We start from the raw sequence: 18046 nt of genomic DNA on the forward strand, positions 1-18046 counted from the left end.
CACTTGAAGGCCTATTTTAAATATTTCATCCAGTATGGTTATGCCCAGGAATTGCAAGTGTATTTTCTCTTCATATTCTGTCCAAAATTTTGTGCTATATAATCTGTCCAGTTGTTTTTAGTCGAACAAGTGTGAGACAGAAGTAAACGTGCAATGTTATTATCGGTTATGATGTAACATCGCTGCAATTCTGAACATTTTTTTTTCTCTCTCCAACTTTAGTTCTGAATAATGCCGCTGCCAGGATGTGTCGCACGGTTCGAACAACAAGGCCAACAAGAATTATCGTTAACACACGCAAGTACACAGATATTGCGTCACACAATGGGCGGCTCAGAGGATGTGAAGTGGCTCGGATCAGAAGTGACTGTAGCCCTAATATTTGGACTAATTGCGTGTCTGTACACTGCCTATCGTTACATAACTGGGAATAATGATTATTTCACCAAACGTAACGTGCCATATATCAAACCGACCTTCTTTTTCGGCAGTGTCAAGTCTCTTGTTTTGAGGAGAACGTCGCTGTGTGACCATGTGATTGCGGTGTATAACCAGCTAGACGGACATAAGATTGCGGGTATGTTTGATTTCTTGCGACCGTCGTATGTGGTGCGGGACCCCGAACTGATCAAGTACATCACAGTCAAGGATTTTGATCATTTTGTTGATGTGCCCATCATTATACCAGAAGATGCTGAACCCATACTCACAAAAGGCCTGCAAAGCCTTAAAGGTAATGTACTACATCATTTTAACTGCTGTGAGTTGTCGTTCTTGGATATATTTTTTCCGAAGTTTTGCATAGCATCGACTGTATTAAAGTTCGACCTTAATTTTGACATTGTAAAAGATAAACAGACCTCACGAAACACTAGAAAGTTGGTGGCGCAATTCTCCCGTCACGAAGTCGATCTGCCACCGGTCACACGCCGAGTCTTAAGCCGGGTCCAGACTTGTTGCGTATCCCCGTATCATCCTTCCGTTGCAAGATGTTTATACGGTGATACGCAACGGGCTGTTCGCTCGCTTGGCGGTCTTTTCCCGTCGCATCAAAGGGACGACACGCGTTGCAGTGGTGCCAGTCTGGATGTGCAGGCGGCTGCATCCCGCTCTGCTTATTAGCTCCGCACAAAAGACAGTTGGAGGGTAGTCATCACCAGTGTGCCTTCTTGTATTTTTGATTCTCTGTTTAAACTCTGAATGGAGTGGAGTAAGGAGAGCATTATGCATTTAATTGACGAATGTAAGAAGAGGGACGTGATTTGGAATCCCCGAAACACAGAACATTACAATCTGACGGATGCATCCTTGTGAAATGTTTGTACATCCCACTGAATGACTGAAAATTTAAGTCCGCCAAAAGATTGGACCCATTGTATACTTCCCTACTGGCATAGATCGGTGATATCCACAAACGTCGTGATTTCTTTCTTCTTCCCTTTATAGCACAGTGAAGACAGACGTACGCGGAAGCTGCTACCTTCAGGTTAGGTGTAGTCACTGCTGACTGAAATCTGGCTCGAAACTGAGATTGAGCTCCTCATTTCTTCGTTGCCTTCTTGGAAGGAGAAATTTTGTCGCGTTGCATCGGTTGATACGCAACGGAGATACGCAACAAGTCTGGACGCAAAATTTTGTAGCGTTGCATCAGATGATTAGCAGCGGAGATACGCAACAAGTCTGGACCCGGCTTTAGCATCCAAATCACGTGACGATATATCATTAGTCACAAGTGAACTAAACCATACGAAACTTTTCACATCCTCTGCCTTGCGAAGCCATACCGAACCCAGTAGCAGTGTAGTAGTGATGTCACACAAGAAACTAGAGCGGTCTATAGTCCCACGTGTTCTAGAATCAAGAAAAGCCCAATCAAGAGTGTCGTCCCCAGATGAAAAATCTCATTCTCCCCCAGATAATACATATATATAACCCAAAAAAAAAGTAAAGCTGTCCCTGTAACAGGCAGTGAAGGCCCATAGGTTTGTGAGACTTCGAGGCTTCCACATTTTCTCTTGACAGTCGGCTCACAGATGGCGGTAAGGTTGTCAGCCTTACACTCCGGCTGCCCTTTACCCTCAGGAAGATTCCTGGTACTCATTTCTGTTAGAGGCTGAGTCGACCCCAGGGATACATGTATAGCCCGCAAGCGAACTATATCGCCCGAGCGATCGCCGCTTGTCGGTGAAGTTAGTGCCAAATTTAGCGGATAGAGGCTGTGCCGTTGTCAGCGCAACGAATCACCACGGCCGTTAGTTTAGGTTTTCTAGATCGGAGCCGCTATTTCCTTGAAATAGATCCTCAGTTATCCTCAGGAGGCCGAGTGGACCCCGTTCCAGATCCACTGCTTCTCAGAAAATCTGGTAACGCCGGCAATCAGACCCGGGACCTTTGGATCTGTAGCCAGAAATTCTGACCACTAGACCACAGAGGTCGTACATGTATATATATAAAGTGTATTAAAACTTAGTCGTAATTAATAGCAAGAAGCTTCTAAACTCTAAGACGATAACCGATGAGGGGCTTCATAAGTTGTACTTCTTGTCAAATATAATTAGAATGATCAAGTCAAGGAGAATTAGATGGGCAGGGCATGAGGGAGAGGAGGAATGCATGCAGAGTTTTGGTGGGAAAGTCAAGAAGAAAGAGACCACTAGTAAGATTCAGACGTAGGTGTGAGGATAATATAACAATTTATTTTAGACAAATAGGATGAGGTGGCATGGATTGGACTGACATGGCTCAGGATAGTGGCTAGTGGCAGGCTCTTGTGAACATGGTAATGAACCTTCGGATTCCACAAAATGTTGGCATATTCTTGAGCAGCTGGTGGCTTCCCCAGAATGACTCAGTTGAATGGCGTTAGTTATGATGGCATCTGTCATTGATGTTGAAAATATTAAAATTTTAGTTTAAATTGCTGCATAAACGGTTTACGTTACTGCCAGTTAATGGTCACCATATAAACAAAACATCAGCAGATGTTAAGTTTTTTTAAATAGAAGAAAGAAGTTTGTATTATGTGCTGCCCCTAAAATTATTCCACCCAGGCGGCCGTTTGGTTCACTTTCAGTGTCTTGCCTGTCCACACTAGAACTTCAACAGTGGCCTGAGTGGTGTGATTAGGTTTGGTTAATTTAATCCAATTTAGTACAGGTTCATTTCGCAAGAAGATAATTTAAATTTCCTTACTTCTGTAAAGTAATGACTTGTATCTTGGCCCTTTATGCAATAAAATTATTAAACAAATTAAAGACGTTAACCAATTCTGTGCCATTCCTGGAACAGCCCCGTTGATGTGATGTTTCCTTGTGTCCATGAGGAAGCGTTTTATCTTGCGCTTTGCATACGTCACGTTAAGCCCCGCCCCTGATTAACATGCACATGGTGCGTAAGCCCTGAACGCTAGGCTACTCCAATAACCACTTGTAGCCTCAGGCTCGATTCAAACCTTGGCCACTAATCTTAGTAAATAATTAAAAAAAAAAAACTATAATTTTGCCTGTGGTTCTGTATGGGTGTGAAACTTGATCTCTGACATTAATGGAGGACGGACTGAGAGTGAGAAGAGGGTGCTGTGGAGAATATTTGGACCGAAGAGAGAGATGAAGTGACAGGAGGTTGGAGAAAACTGCATAATGAGGAGCTTCATAACTTGTACTCTTCTCCAAGTATAATTAGAATGATCAAGTCAAGGAGGATGAGGTGGGAAGGTTATGTAGCACGAATGGGGGAGACGAGGAATGCGTATGGGATATTGATTGGAAAACCAGAAGGAAAGAGACCACAGGGAAGACGAAGATGTAGGTGGGTGGACAATATTAATTAAAATGGATCTTAGAGAGATAGGATGGGGTGATGTGGATTGGATTGATCTGGCTCAGGATAGGGACCAGCGGAGGTCTCTTAACACGGTAATGAACTTTAGGATTCTGAGAAATGGCAGGGAGATTCTTGACTAGCTGAGCGACAGTTGGGTAAATAACGACCTCCCGCCGTATCGCGTCTTCCAGGGCGTTAATTGTTCGCGGCTTTTTGCTGTATACACGGCCCTTCAGTAAACCCCACAAGAAGAAATCAAGTGGCGTCAGGTCTGGTGATCTTGGCGGCCACAGGTTTTTCGAAATGATTCGGTCACCGAAATAACTTTCAACTTCCCTCATGCTTGCATTAGATGTGTGGCACGTTGCGACATCTTTTTGAACTAAATCTTCCATTAATTCGTCATCTGTTAACTGACTCACAAATTCACTGAATATGTCCCCGTATATCTCCGTGGTAACAATTTGATCGAAGAATATGGGACCGATAATTCGTCTACGGGACAAGGCACACCACACCTCGATTTTATCCGAATGTAAAGGCTGCATATTAATTTCATACCTACATGGTAGGTATCCTTTCCTTTAGCTTGAAACTAGACAGCAAAATTTCACACACTCTATATGTAGATAATGCACAATGTCTCAAGAAAATATTCACATGATAATGTCATCTAGTGTCAGCTGCAAGTAAAGTAAAGGTAAAGCTAATAAGCTATCCCTGTAACAGGCCGTGAAGGCCTATAACGTTGTGAGATGTTGAGGGTCCCACATTATCTAGACAGTCGGCTCAAAGATGGCGGTAAGGTTGTCAGCCTTACGTGCCGGCCGCCCTTTACCCTCCAGGAATATTATTTAATTAATTCCTGGTACTCATTTCTGTTAGAGGCTGAGTTGCTCTGAGAGCCATAGTACGGCTGGAAGGATTAGGTCAATTGAAAAAATCCAGTGACCTCATCGGGACTTGAACCCGCTACCTTCCGGCTTGTAGCATAGCCCCTCAACATATTACGTTACCGTGTGTCAACTTCCACATGTATTTTCTCCTCAAAAGAAATGTTGCATGAAATTTACCCACAATCAGCAGAAGGCAGCTGTTTCCCTTATGATGAAAACTGTGTTGTTGCATAAGGTTCAGATCTTCAGTTCATTTTATTTTTGTCTACAGGTCAAAAGTGGAAGGACATGAGAAGTACACTAAGTCCAGCTTTCACATCCAGCAAGATGAAGATTTTGTTCACTGTGGTGTCAGAAACTGGCCAGCAGTTGACAACACACTTGGAGAACTGTTACAGACAACAACAAGCTACAGCTAAACATGAATCAGTTAGTTGATATTTGTATGTTATATGCAACTCCATCATTAGGATTTACAAAGCATGCTTTCATGGTATCCTGTACCACTCACAACATTCTACGTGCTAAGTTAAAGTCAAACAGTGGTAATCACTCACTGACTCTCCATGAAGCAGAATCTTTCTTCTGCTTCACTCAGCTGTTCAAGGAATCCTCTCTATGAGATTTGAGGTTCTCACAGTGGTCAGTATCAAGAGTATATTCTGGGATGACACTCTATAATTCGGTAAATAAATATAAAATTCTTGTCATAACCTACTTCCTCCATCTTTTGAGTACCAAGCAACATGGCATCATATCCCATGTCCAATAAATTGTCTGTCCATTTGCTACCTGTCCTGTTTTTGAGATTGATATCTGGAAAGAAAAAATTGAAGGGGATCACAAGCCATTAGAGACAGAGTGTTTAACGTTTTATGTTATTGTCACATGTTAAGAGTGACTCTAGGTGGGATTTGGATTGGATTCTGGATTTGTTGACCACTTGCAGGTAGTAACTACAAATAACTATAACACTGTCACTAATTTCCACACCTTACAAATCACTACAGCACACACTAAGTCTTTTCAGTCTGACATGTCTTCATCAGTAGTTTCCTGGCACCAGATTTTAACACTAACTATAGTCTCATTGAATTACACACTCCAAATATTGCTGTAACTACAGTACACATAAAGTCTTCTCTTCACAGCCTGACTTTCAACTTAGCATTGAGCTTGTTGCTCCAAACCAACCCAGTTGTCACATCTGGGCACGGATCATGTAGGAAACACGGTTCCTCTGTTGCTGTACAATCGTTGCCTTCATTTCTGTTGCGGTTCCCACGTGATCGCTATTCATCCAGGCCATTGGCATGCTGGTGGCTGCATAGCAGTGGCTGTTGTTCTCTTTTGTTTCACAGTTGTTGTCTAGCAATGAATATACATGCTAAAATACGTATTTAATAGCTTTGTTCTTTTATTGTTACCTTGCAAACGTTATTTTAAGCCAAAATCCGGCAAGTGAATTCTGATATTCAAATGCTATTTAGGATCTTCACTTTTCACCATCAGTCATTACATCAATATACAGAGTGTTTCACGACCTTAGGGCATAACGGCAGGAGGTGATTTCCTAGGTCTTTGTGATCAAAAAAATTCATATAAACATGTGTCCGATTTTGGACGGTTACGGAGATATGACCGTTTTAACCTCAGAAGAGAAGGTAACGATTACTGACAATAAACGGAACAGAATAATAAACCAGCATAATACATGATACATTTAAAGTATGAATGTAAAGTTAACTTCGTAAAATTACCTTTAATTTGAATTGATTGGTGCTTAAAGCTGATTTTCGAAAATGCCACCGCCGGCCGCAACACAGCCTGCCACTCGGTTGTGAACCGCGCAGGTGGCACGTAGCAGCTTCGGCTGGCTGTTTCTTATGTGGTCAGCGGCGTCCAGAATGCGACCGAGCAAAGCATCTCGCGTTGCCACCTTCACACTGTAAACCAGTTCTTTCATCCATCCCCACACACAATAATCCAGTGGGCTTAAGTCTGGAGACCTGGCTGGCAATTCTTCGCGTACTCGTACGTGGACTGCACTGTACCATACGAACAATGCCTTCTTCATTGACGCCTTCATTAACACCACGCTCAGCTGCAATACGAACGCCGGGAAGTCTACCAGTATCTCGCAATGCCTGGTAAACTCCAGTAAACACTCTCCGGTTCGGTATTCTACGATTCGGAAACCGTTGCTGATATTCAGCTACGGCAAGAACTGAGTTACCGTCACAAAACCCGTACACATAAATCATATCTGCATACTCCTCAAATGAAAATGTAAATGGCATCGTGAACGTAACAGACGCACCGAGATGAGAACTGTTTTGAACACCAGTAGCCGCCACACTAGCCGTGGCCGGACATACCAACCCACCACGCTTTAGGTACCTCTCAAGTGTCAAGATAACGAGAACGCTCTGTAGCTGACTAAAAATAGCGACCCGCCAGCTGACACGCGGTTCACACGAGGGCGTGTAAGGGAATGAAGAAACGGTCATAACTCCGTAACCGTCCAAAATCGGACACATGTTTATATGAACTTTTTTGATCACAAAGACCTAGGAAATCACCTCCTGAAGTTATGCCCTAAAGTCGTGAAACACCCTCTATAACAGCCACTCAACTTATGAATTTGTTTCACAGATGAGTGAACCTTCAGATGTACTTTCACTGGAGTTGAAGGAGCTGTTCACAAAGTACACAAATGATGTGATTGCTACTGCAGCTTTTGGGATCCAATGCAACACTTTGGAGAACCCAGACAATGAATTCTACAAAATGGGAAAGGAATTTAATAACATCTCTCTTCTGAGAATTATTATTTTTATTGCATACTCATACATACCAAAAGTTATGAAGGTACTGACCTCTAATTTCTTAATAGCACTATAATGAAGCCAGAATGTGAGAGCATAGTGAGTAATGGGGTTACAGAACTTTCAGGATCTTTATTGAGTTCTGTAGTATTGCATATTTTGCCTGATATTTCTCAGGACAGTAAAGTAAAATCATATTGTTTACAAATTTGCTCAGTTATAATGTGTTACTGCAAAGGTTACTTAGTACAGAACTAGGAAAAATGTGATACAAACAGTAGTGAGTTTCTGATATATTTTCATCTGTTTGCATCCACAGATGCTAGGTGCGCGTTTGGTACCAAAGAAAACGGCTGATTTCTTCCGAACACTAGTGAGAGAGACCATAAAGTTTCGAGAACAAGAAGGAATAATCCGACCTGACATGATCCATCTCCTGATGCAGGTGCGACAGGATAATCTGTGGGAAGATGGGAGCTCAAGTGATGTGAACCTAGAATCACAGAATACTAGCACACAGGATATCACCAGAAGCACCAAAATTAGTAAGATTTTATGCTTTAGGAGGGGACTTGATAGGTGAGAGATGGAAGGAGATAGCCCTGGGAATTAGTGAATTTGTAGGTTGTGAGTGGTAACGGTGGATTTGGATGGGCTCTCACTATGATAAACCAGTAGTAGAGCCATGTTCTTAAGGTTATATTCAAACAGTATTCTGGGGCATGACAAAAGATATTTTATAGGTTTTTATGGCCCAAAGGCCAGACCAGTTTTCGGATCAATTCATGTCATCTCAAAAGTTATATCTTATAATCCAGACATCATTTGTTTCTACTTAATTTTATCATTAGGAGAAACAGGTTTACTTTATTGTCACTGATTGAGCACTGACAACTGGAAGACTGTTCTCACATGCATATGTTGATATCAATATGCTGAAATCTGTTCAATTGAAATAACATTAGATCATCTGAAAATCAGTTTCTTATTTGATCACGTGTCCTACAGACAGTAAGAAATGTAGTTTAAAGTCCAAAGCTTGTCCCTTATTATTATTATTATTATTATTATTATTATTATTATTATTATTATTATTTAATACTAGCAACATGAACACATGTGCTTCAGCCGGGTCACACGCACAACCTGTAATATGTTTTGATATTTATTATCAAAATTTCAGAGACCTTCGGATCAAGCAGTTCGAACTTTACAGTAATGTCTGTTCTACCGATTACAATATCCTCTATTTGACTGAGGCGTGGCTTAATGATTTGTGTTTAGATCATAATCTATTTGCTGACAGTTACACGGTTTTATGCTCCAATCAGGTGTCTGCCAATAAGACTCTTGGCAGTGGAGTTCTTACTGCCCTCTCTTCTAGATTTCGCTCTTTTAAACGTAGGTATGATTTAGAATCCTATAACGAATGTGTTTGGGTTGAAATTCCCACTCTGGACAATCAAAATTTGCTCATTGGAAACCATTATTTTCCCCCTGATACCAAACCTGAAGTCACTGCCAATTATTTTCGCTCTTTAGAAGATGGACTGGATACCAAAAACTTTTGAGTTGTCATGGTGGGGGATTTCAACACTCCTGGTTTCGACTGGAATCATGTTCTGTCTGTTCCTGACTGCCATTATTACTCTAAACTCAGAGGTGATGTGATCTACACCTCCACATGTCTACCTAACCTGCAACAGTGCATCGATTCTGTTGGCAGCAGCAATTTGCTTCATTTGGTTTTCACAAACTTTAAGGACTATAATATTACCTCTCCTGACTCAGGAATAATAAAACCCGATACTTATCACCCTCCTATGGTTACTGGCATTAGTCTGCCTCTTGTTAACCATACCCAAAATTGTGAGTATTCATATCGTAAATATATAGCTGGTGATTATACCTTATTGTATGTCACATGTCACAATATTCTCTCAAGTCATGACTGGTCATGTGTGTATGACACCAATTCTGTAGACTCTGCTGCTGCCAGCCTCAGTGCAGCTGTCCAAGATGCTATGGAGCAAGCAATCCCCCTGGTTTCATCACCAAGTCTAAATTCCCACATTGGTTTTCCAGTTCTTTACAATACTACATTAGGAAAAAGAATTACTTTAAGAAGCATAAATCTGAGAGCCTATATGATACTTTTTCCTTCTATTGTAAACTAGTCAAAGCTACAATAAAGATCGACAGACTTAGATCGTTTGAGTCTATTAATGTGAACCTTAAGACACATCCCAAGCAATTTTGGAAATATGTGGTGTCCTTTAGGAAAAAAAGCTCCGCTTCTATTCAGCTTATAGTTGATGGTACTCATTTGGTAGACCACTATGAAGTTGCCAATATATTTGCTAATCATATTCAGTCAATATATAAATAGTTCCTCTCCAGGGGTCTTCCCCTCTCTTTCATCATCATCATTGGGATCTCTATCTTTATCACCTATTTCTGAGTCAGACATTTTTAAAGCCATTGCACATCTGAAACCATCCAAATCTGTCGGTGTTGATAACATCCCTGCATTTGTCATTAAGGGTGTTCTGATAATCTTGCACCTGTCCTGAAGCATATTTTCAATCTTAGTCTATCCCAACAGTGTTTTCCTGCATTATGGAAGCAAGTGGCAGTTGTTCCTATCTTTAATAAAGGCAATAGTGCCTCAGTCAATAACTACAGACCTATTTCGATTCTTAACAATTTTTCGAAATTATTTGAATGTGTTATCCATGACCATGTTTCACACACCCTCAAGTTGAAATTAAATCCCTGCCAGCATGGTTTCACAAAATGTAAATCCACCACCACCAGTCTAGTAATGTATCTTGATTTTATTACTCCCCTAATTGGCTCTCAACGTCAAGTGGATGCCATTTACTTTGACCTAAGTTCTGCTTTCGGTCTCATTCCCCACTCCTTGCTTCTTCGCAAACTGAGTGCCCTTGGATTTTCTGGTGGTTATGTAAACTGGATACGCAGTTACCTAACCAACAGACACCCACGGGGGCCTGTATTGGTGAAACTATTTCATTGCCCTTTGAAGTATTGTCCGGAGTTCCACAAGGATCTGTTCTTGGGCCTCTTTTTTTCAGTGTCTACATAAACGACTTGTGTGATTCAGTTAAGCACTCCAGGTACCTACTCCTTGCAAATGACATTAAAATTTACCGTGCTATTAGCTCTCCTGAAGATTGTAATCTTCTGCAATCTGACATTGACTGTATACGTAGCTGGTGTGCAGCGAACTACTCGTATCAAAGATATAACGTTCTCCAGGAAAACTAACTATTTGATACACGAGTACAAACTTTTTCATTTCACTATAACTTGATCATATTCAGTGAAAGACCTGGACGTATACCTTGATTCTAAACTTCATTTTCATGATCATATTAATTTTATATTTTCAGTGTATTAGGATGCTAGGTATAATTCGCAGTATCACCTTTAACTATTCAACCCTTGAATGCATGCTCATATTATACTTTACTTTAGTTAGATCCAAGGTTGAATACGTTTCAGTAGTTTGGAATTCCATTATGTCAACTGATGCAAACAAATTAGAACACATTCAGCAGAAATTTACGGCTCTCTGTTTTAAACATTTTTTCAAGTAGATTACTGTTACGATTTTGCTTTAGAACAATTGAAATTGCACACCTTGCAAAAAGGAGATATCATCTTGATGCGCTCTTCCATATTCAAGTTTATCGTGGTTCTATACTCTGCCCTTCTGCTTTGGAAATTGTTGGCCTTCGGGTCCCTGTTTGATATATCCGAGACTTTCCTGTGTTCAATGTCTGTTCTGTTAGTAGAAATTTCCCCTCTGCTAGATGTGCTTCTGCTGCTAATGTTGTTTGTAGGGACGTTGATGTCTTTGGACCAAATCTCTGTTAATGAAACATATCTCATACTGAATTAATTAAACTATTATTATTATTATTACTAATTTCATTATTATTATTATTATTATTATTATTATTATTATTATTATTATTAGTGTATGCTGCTCTATTTGAAACTCAAATTCTCACATTGTGGCTTTGTCTGTGTATGTTTGCTTCTGTATCTTTATTCATGCTCACTGTGTAATTAATATAGACTATCATTTTTTTTTTGTTTTTTTTTAATTATTTCTGTGTATTTTTCTATTCGTGTTAGCTTTGTAATTGGCCTCTGTGCTGTTAAGTTTGCACGTAAATAAACATGAATTCAATTGAATTGAATTATTATTATTGTTCTGTTATGTTCCCATTTCAGACCTTGTATGAGTTATTGACCTTCTTGGCGAAGGTTCATCATGACCTGTTCGGCTCAATATGAATGCTCAGACAGTGTCACAAGATATGTACAGAAGTCATGATATTGAATTTAATTTTTGTCTAATACAAGATGCCACAGGTTTATCAGAAGCTTCATTCCTTTGCAATTCACAGGTCTAGACACTGATGACATTGCAGCCCAGGCACTGGTTTTCTTCTCAGCTGGCTTTGAAGCTGTAGCCACTCTGCTCAGCTTCTCCACACTCCTGCTTGCTGTGCACCAGGACATTCAGAATCAGGCTAGGGAAGAGGTGGACAAGGTGCTAGCTGAGCATGGAGGTCAAGTCACATATGAGGCAGTTCAGAGCATCAAATATCTGGACAATATACTCTCAGGTATTGGGAAATGAGCACTGTGATCTACTTGGTGGTTTCTGAGAGTTCTGTCACGGATAAATATTAAGTGCATCAGTGCATGTACCAATGTATAGTATTATATTGACAGGGGAAGGAGGCAATTTTTCCAGTCACCCAAAGCACTCAGAACACTACTAGGCCCATTATGAACCCCCATCATTGTTGGGTTTTCAGAGAGTCTCTAGCCAGAGCCATACTCCTCCAGATTGAGTCCCTCTTAGTATCCCTTGGCTGTACCCATACTGAGTCATGATCATTAATCTATGCCCAGCCAAGTTGGGCTGACTGATCTGCTTCTTCACTGACTTGGCCTGTACTTCTTGATGACCAGGTTACTCAACCCCATCAAGAGCATGTTCCCAGTCTCCCACTCAGTGGATCCCTCATCACAGCCCCTGAGTTTCTGTATGTCTCCTCACAGCACCAGAACAGAATGCAGGGAGAGAAAGCTACCATCCCCACCTCAGAATACTAATGGCAGGGACCCTATATGCTTCAGGGATAGCACAGCCTCCACCAGTGGCGCCAGCTGGATGTTGATCCAAGCACCAGCTAAGTTCCTATCCCCCCCAAATTCAGGGACCCCCCCCCCCCCATCTGTTTCTTCTCTTAGTCTCTTTAGTGCTTCTTTCTGATTAGCCACTCCCATTAAGAGACCTCTGTCAGCCTTCCCCTTGGTAGACCCACCATCCACTCTGTTTAGAGACTTCCTCATTCCCGTAGCAGCAGAGGATCCAACAACTGAGCCTTCTGATGTAGGGAGACCTTTCTGTAGCAGCAGGAGATCACACTGCTAAGCCCTCTGATGCAGGGAGGGAATTCCTCTTCTTTTGGAATACTGTTAGTGGGATGTGTCCTGCCAACCTCTGTTATTTATCAGCAGACCCTCAACCACACTGTAGCCAAGGTCTAGTTTCCTTGAAAAGCGCTTTTATCGTCTTGGCCACTTCTTCTGCTAGCCAGTCCAGCCATCCTCCTCAACAGTCACGTTTTCCACCCCTATCAGGAAAAGGCCTCACCTTCAGTGGACCCCTCATTACAGCCCTTCTGTCACTGCCCACATGACCCTTATGTGGGTGAAGGCCAGCTTGCAGTGGAATGTTGCCTTGTATCCCAAGGGGACTCTTCACACTGTTGCCTCAGTGCCATGCAGGTCTTGGTACTATAGCTCACATCTTACATTAGGGCACTACCACCTTTAGTCAGCCAGGGCAGCTTCTTGCTTCCAGGGACCACCATCAAGAGGCAGAGAAACTTATGGACAGGGATATGGAAATAAATTCTGAATTGTTGTATGTTTATTCTCAAGTCACTTTGGTACAAGATTAAAGTTCAAAGTAAACAGTGGAGTACATCTACAGTGTTTTTTAAATGCACCTTTGCTACTGTGAATACCTCATATGCAGACTGTTGTTACAAAGGTAGTCACAGATTCAGGAACGGTTTGTATACATTCTCTTATAGGTTTATGATATAAAATATTTGTTCAAATACAAATTGTAGATTATTATAAGAACTGTATTTACAGTTATATCTTTTCAGATATTTAGTCTTTATCGACCACATGTAAATACCCTGCTAATATGGCACTGGTTGCTGGGTTGATACTTTATAATAACACAATTTGTATTTAAAAAGGAAGTTCTGGAAAGAACCGATCACCCACTTGTCTCTGATATGACGTGAACTGTACAGAACATATGTTCAGAAGTTCTTCATTGTCATGGCAACACATTTGCCATGCCATTGCCTAGCAGCGATGGTGGGGATACACATACAGACTTTCCTTTCATGTGACACAGACCACATAGAAGAGGATGCATCCAGCAATTCTTCTATTGTTGTATTTGGATCCATTGCTGCAGGAACTTTGTGTACTGAATCACTGCCTAGCAATGTTGTGGGGTTACACATATTGACACAGATTTCTTGTGATGCCACTATTCTGGCTTTCAGCCATTAAGGAGAATACTCAGACACACAGACACCAATATGATCTAATAAGACTACTTTTATTTTTCAAAAAAGAAAGGGGGGGGGGCTAAAAATACATCACTAGGTCTGCCGGTGACTGTAAACCCAGCAGATGCAGCTATGTGACAAACATACAGTAAGGGTTAATTGGCGTTTAAAGGCAATGGTGTGTAGCATTTGATACTCTGAAGCACAGACTTCATCTGCATTTAGAAAGGTAGCTCATACCATACAAATAACACAGCATCACCATTATGTAGACCAATGGCTTAATGTTATTTAGGGAATTAATAATTGTTTGTTGTAATAAAGGTAAAGTTGTCCCTGTGCTTAACTAATTAAGCCCTATGCCATGAAAGCGTATGGGGGAGCGATTTATAGATCCACATCTTCTTGACCTTGGCACTAGTTGGAGGTGAGTGGTCAGTTTCATGCACTGGCCGCTTTACCCCTGGGGAAAGAGCCTGCGATTCCCATTGGATAGGAGGTTGGGTGAACCCCAGAGCTGGTCTGGATGATGTGGAGAAGAGAAAATTCATGACCCTGTACTGACCTCTAACTCCAACCCCTCGGTCATCCAGCCCATAGCCAGTCGCTATACCAACTACGCTATCCTGACAAAACCGGTAAGTTCATTGTGTCAGTTCTGTAATATTAAAGTAGGTGGTGTATATAGCACCACTGTTTTATAGGATTAAAGCAGGGTACAAGGGATTAATAAATAACAAAGGAAGCTAAGTTTCTAATCTTGAGATTCTCAGTATTTCAAATTGGAATATGTGATTGTTTCACCATAATTTTGTCTTCTAACCATAGATGGTCAAAAAAATATTCATATCATCTGATACAGTTAGAATGGGAGGGGAATATATGAGAGACTAAAATGTTCTGAGCTTGAAAATCACTTCATACCGTGTGAACTATTATTTCCAGAGACACTACGAATATATCCTCCTGCACCATTAATTAGCCGGAAGTGCGTGAAAGAATATCAGGTACCTGGAAGTGATCTCAAGATAGAGAAAGATTCCTCAGTGATGGTGCCTATAGTGGGGCTGCATTATGACTCAAACTACTTCCCCAATCCTGAAACATTTAATCCAGATCGATTCAGCGAAGATAACAAGCACAGTATACAACCATTTACCTACATGCCATTTGGATCAGGTCCCAGGCACTGTATAGGTAAGAACAAGCTGTACGTTTAACACATATATATTCAGATTTCAGTGTGGTAACAACTGAAATGACTGCTCACTAAGACAAATCAGAACTTGTATAAAAAAATGTTTAAATTTCATAATGTCTTTTAGCAGTTACAATTCCATTATGAAGAAACTACATTGATGGCAGTTACACTTTGTATCATGCCTTGAAGACATATTGGGGAATGGAGGTATGGTTCCACCATTCTTGACCTTGGCACTAGATAGAAGTGAGTGGTCAGCTTCACACCTCAGCCACTTTACTCCTTGAGAAAGAGCTCCCAGTTCCCTGCAGGTAGGAAGCTGGGCTTCAAAGCTGGTCAGAATGCTGTGGAGTAGAGAAAAATCTCTTGCCCTGCCAGGAATTGCATCCTGGCTGTCTAGCCCATAGCCTGTTGCTATACTGACCAAGCTATCCCAGCTCCATTCCACATGTATTTTAATATTTTGTATAATCAATTATATACTAATCTCTATTGTTTTTTTTTTCTTTCCTCAGCAAATCGCTTTGCCCTGATGGAGACCAAAACAGCACTGGTACACTTGCTAAGCCATTTTGAGCTTCACACCACTTCAAAGACACAGTTACCACTACGACTTGTAAAAGGCTTAAAAATGGCTCCTGAGGGTGATTTCTGGTGTGGTTTCAAACTTCGAAAACCAATCTCCAATGTTACATCTAGTGAGCATGACTAATCTACTGGAAGAAATGTTCATGTATTCCTGTTTATTATCACTGCTACTTTGCGCTTTTGAGCAGTGACACTGGATTATATTGGATGCCACATCCTTTTTAATTGTAGGGCATTATCTATTCATAAGAACTTTCTGAATGTTAAATGATGGACTTGTCAGATCACTTTTGGCACAGTAAAAATACAGACAACATATAAAAATAAAATTATTATTATTACACCAGAAATTAACCCATCTTTTAACATTACTATGAAAGAATTGTATTTCAAATAAAAAATATTCAACCTCAGCAATTAGTACTTATAATTATTGTACGCTTGGACACTGTGTGTATATACTACCTTCTGGATGACAAAGTTCTAGACATTTTTGTTCATAGTGTCTTGCGTAGATAAAGATAAAATATATATTTACTTTATATGCACAAAGTAAACAGTAAAGAAAATGTTCAATACATACAGTGGAGGCAGAGAAAGATTTCTCTCAGTGCTTCTTTTCCTCTCTCAGTGTTTTGCTTTTATACCAGTTAATGAACCTACTATCTCTTCATTCTTCCTACAACCCTTGTCTTCTATTTCTTGCCACCTTTTTCCTTCCTTCTTGCTGCAACTCAATACCCAGTTAAACCAAGATGTTCTGGGCTGTCTCATGTATCTCTTGCATTTAAATTTTAAATCTTTTATCTTTGCAGATATCCTTGTTCAACACATTCTTTTTACATGGCCAACCCATTGTAATTGTGTCTTTTCTAACAATGTTAATAAATTCTGGCCTCCAACTCCTTCATTAAGAATCAGATATATCTGTTGAAACTAGTGCACAGAAGTAGTCCACACAAGACACAGGGCATGGGGGTGTTGAAGAATAGACTTCAGTGTGTCTGGTATAATTAAATCTTGATGGGGAACTTTCTAAAGTAAATCAATTTTTTCTTTTGCTCTTAACTTGTATATTAAGTCACTGTTTTCAGTATCAGTTATTACACATACAATACTGTGAGGTATTTGCGCTATGCAGGATACCCCCTCCCCTGCCAGCGGTGACATAACAGCTTCAGAGCACTGCCGCTACTACAGTAACAGGCCAGTCAGCACTCTGCCCCTTCCTGCGGTGACGTAACAAGGGGACCACTGCTGTGACACGAACAGGAACGGTATAAAAAGCCACCTGAGCAGTATGTGAGGAGAGTGTGTGATTAGGAGTGACAGTGTGTGGATCGTAAAGCCAGATAGAAGACAGTTTAAATCTAGCAGTCGCCATGTTGTACTGTGGACCTGTGAAGACTACTGAAGATAGTGTGAAGAGATTTGTGAGTAGGGTTTGTAAAGTGTGTAAACCTGCAAATTAATTGGAGTTATGATTTGTAGGTTGTTAAATAAACCGATTAACAATCCGAACGGCATCTTCAGAGACAAAACACGTTACATTTGGTGTCAGAAGTGGGATGTGCTGTTACGTCACCGCGGGAGGGAACATTTACATACAATAATTGATTGATCCTTTTCTGCCACTTTCATCACAGTTTATGGTGCAGAATTAATTCACTGAAGCTGGCAGACATTGGATAGATGAAGAATAAGATTATCATAAGACTTCTACCACAGAGGACAATGCAGAAAGATGCAGGACAGAAATCCATACACCAGACAAAATCCATGGGTTTTTAAATTGACATAATCCTCCCATCTGCATTATGGCCTTGGGGTTGATTCAGCCTTTAACAGAAAGGAGTACCAGGAATCTTCCTGGGGGTAAAGGGTTGCTGGAATGTAAAGCTGACAACCTCACCACCATCTGTGTGTCGACTGTCTACAAAATGTGGGAGCCTCGACATCTCACAACCCTAAAGGTTTCCACGGCCTGTTGCAGGGATAGCTCTATCTTTTATCAGTCACATACAGTTTATTATCAGTTCTTGTTTTACAACAGCAAAATCTGTG

General features: G+C 40.8%; 1 protein-coding gene across 1 annotated transcript; it reads left to right on the forward strand.

Moving 5' to 3' along the window:
* The first annotated feature begins 216 nt into the window (after nucleotides 1-216).
* On the forward strand, nucleotides 217-16395 carry LOC111861996 (cytochrome P450 9e2). Its single transcript, XM_023847014.2, has 7 exons — nucleotides 217-733; nucleotides 4990-5147; nucleotides 7374-7589; nucleotides 7866-8091; nucleotides 11989-12210; nucleotides 15139-15390; nucleotides 15910-16395. The coding sequence occupies exons 1-7, from the start codon at nucleotides 232-234 to the stop codon at nucleotides 16104-16106; spliced, it is 1773 nt and encodes a 590-aa protein (XP_023702782.2). The 5' UTR covers nucleotides 217-231; the 3' UTR covers nucleotides 16107-16395.
* The last annotated feature ends 1651 nt before the right edge of the window (nucleotides 16396-18046 follow it).

Source organism: Cryptotermes secundus, unplaced genomic scaffold (genome assembly GCF_002891405.2).
Source record: "Cryptotermes secundus unplaced genomic scaffold, Csec_1.0 scaffold181, whole genome shotgun sequence".
In the NCBI taxonomy this organism is placed as follows: Eukaryota; Metazoa; Arthropoda; class Insecta; order Blattodea; family Kalotermitidae; genus Cryptotermes; species Cryptotermes secundus.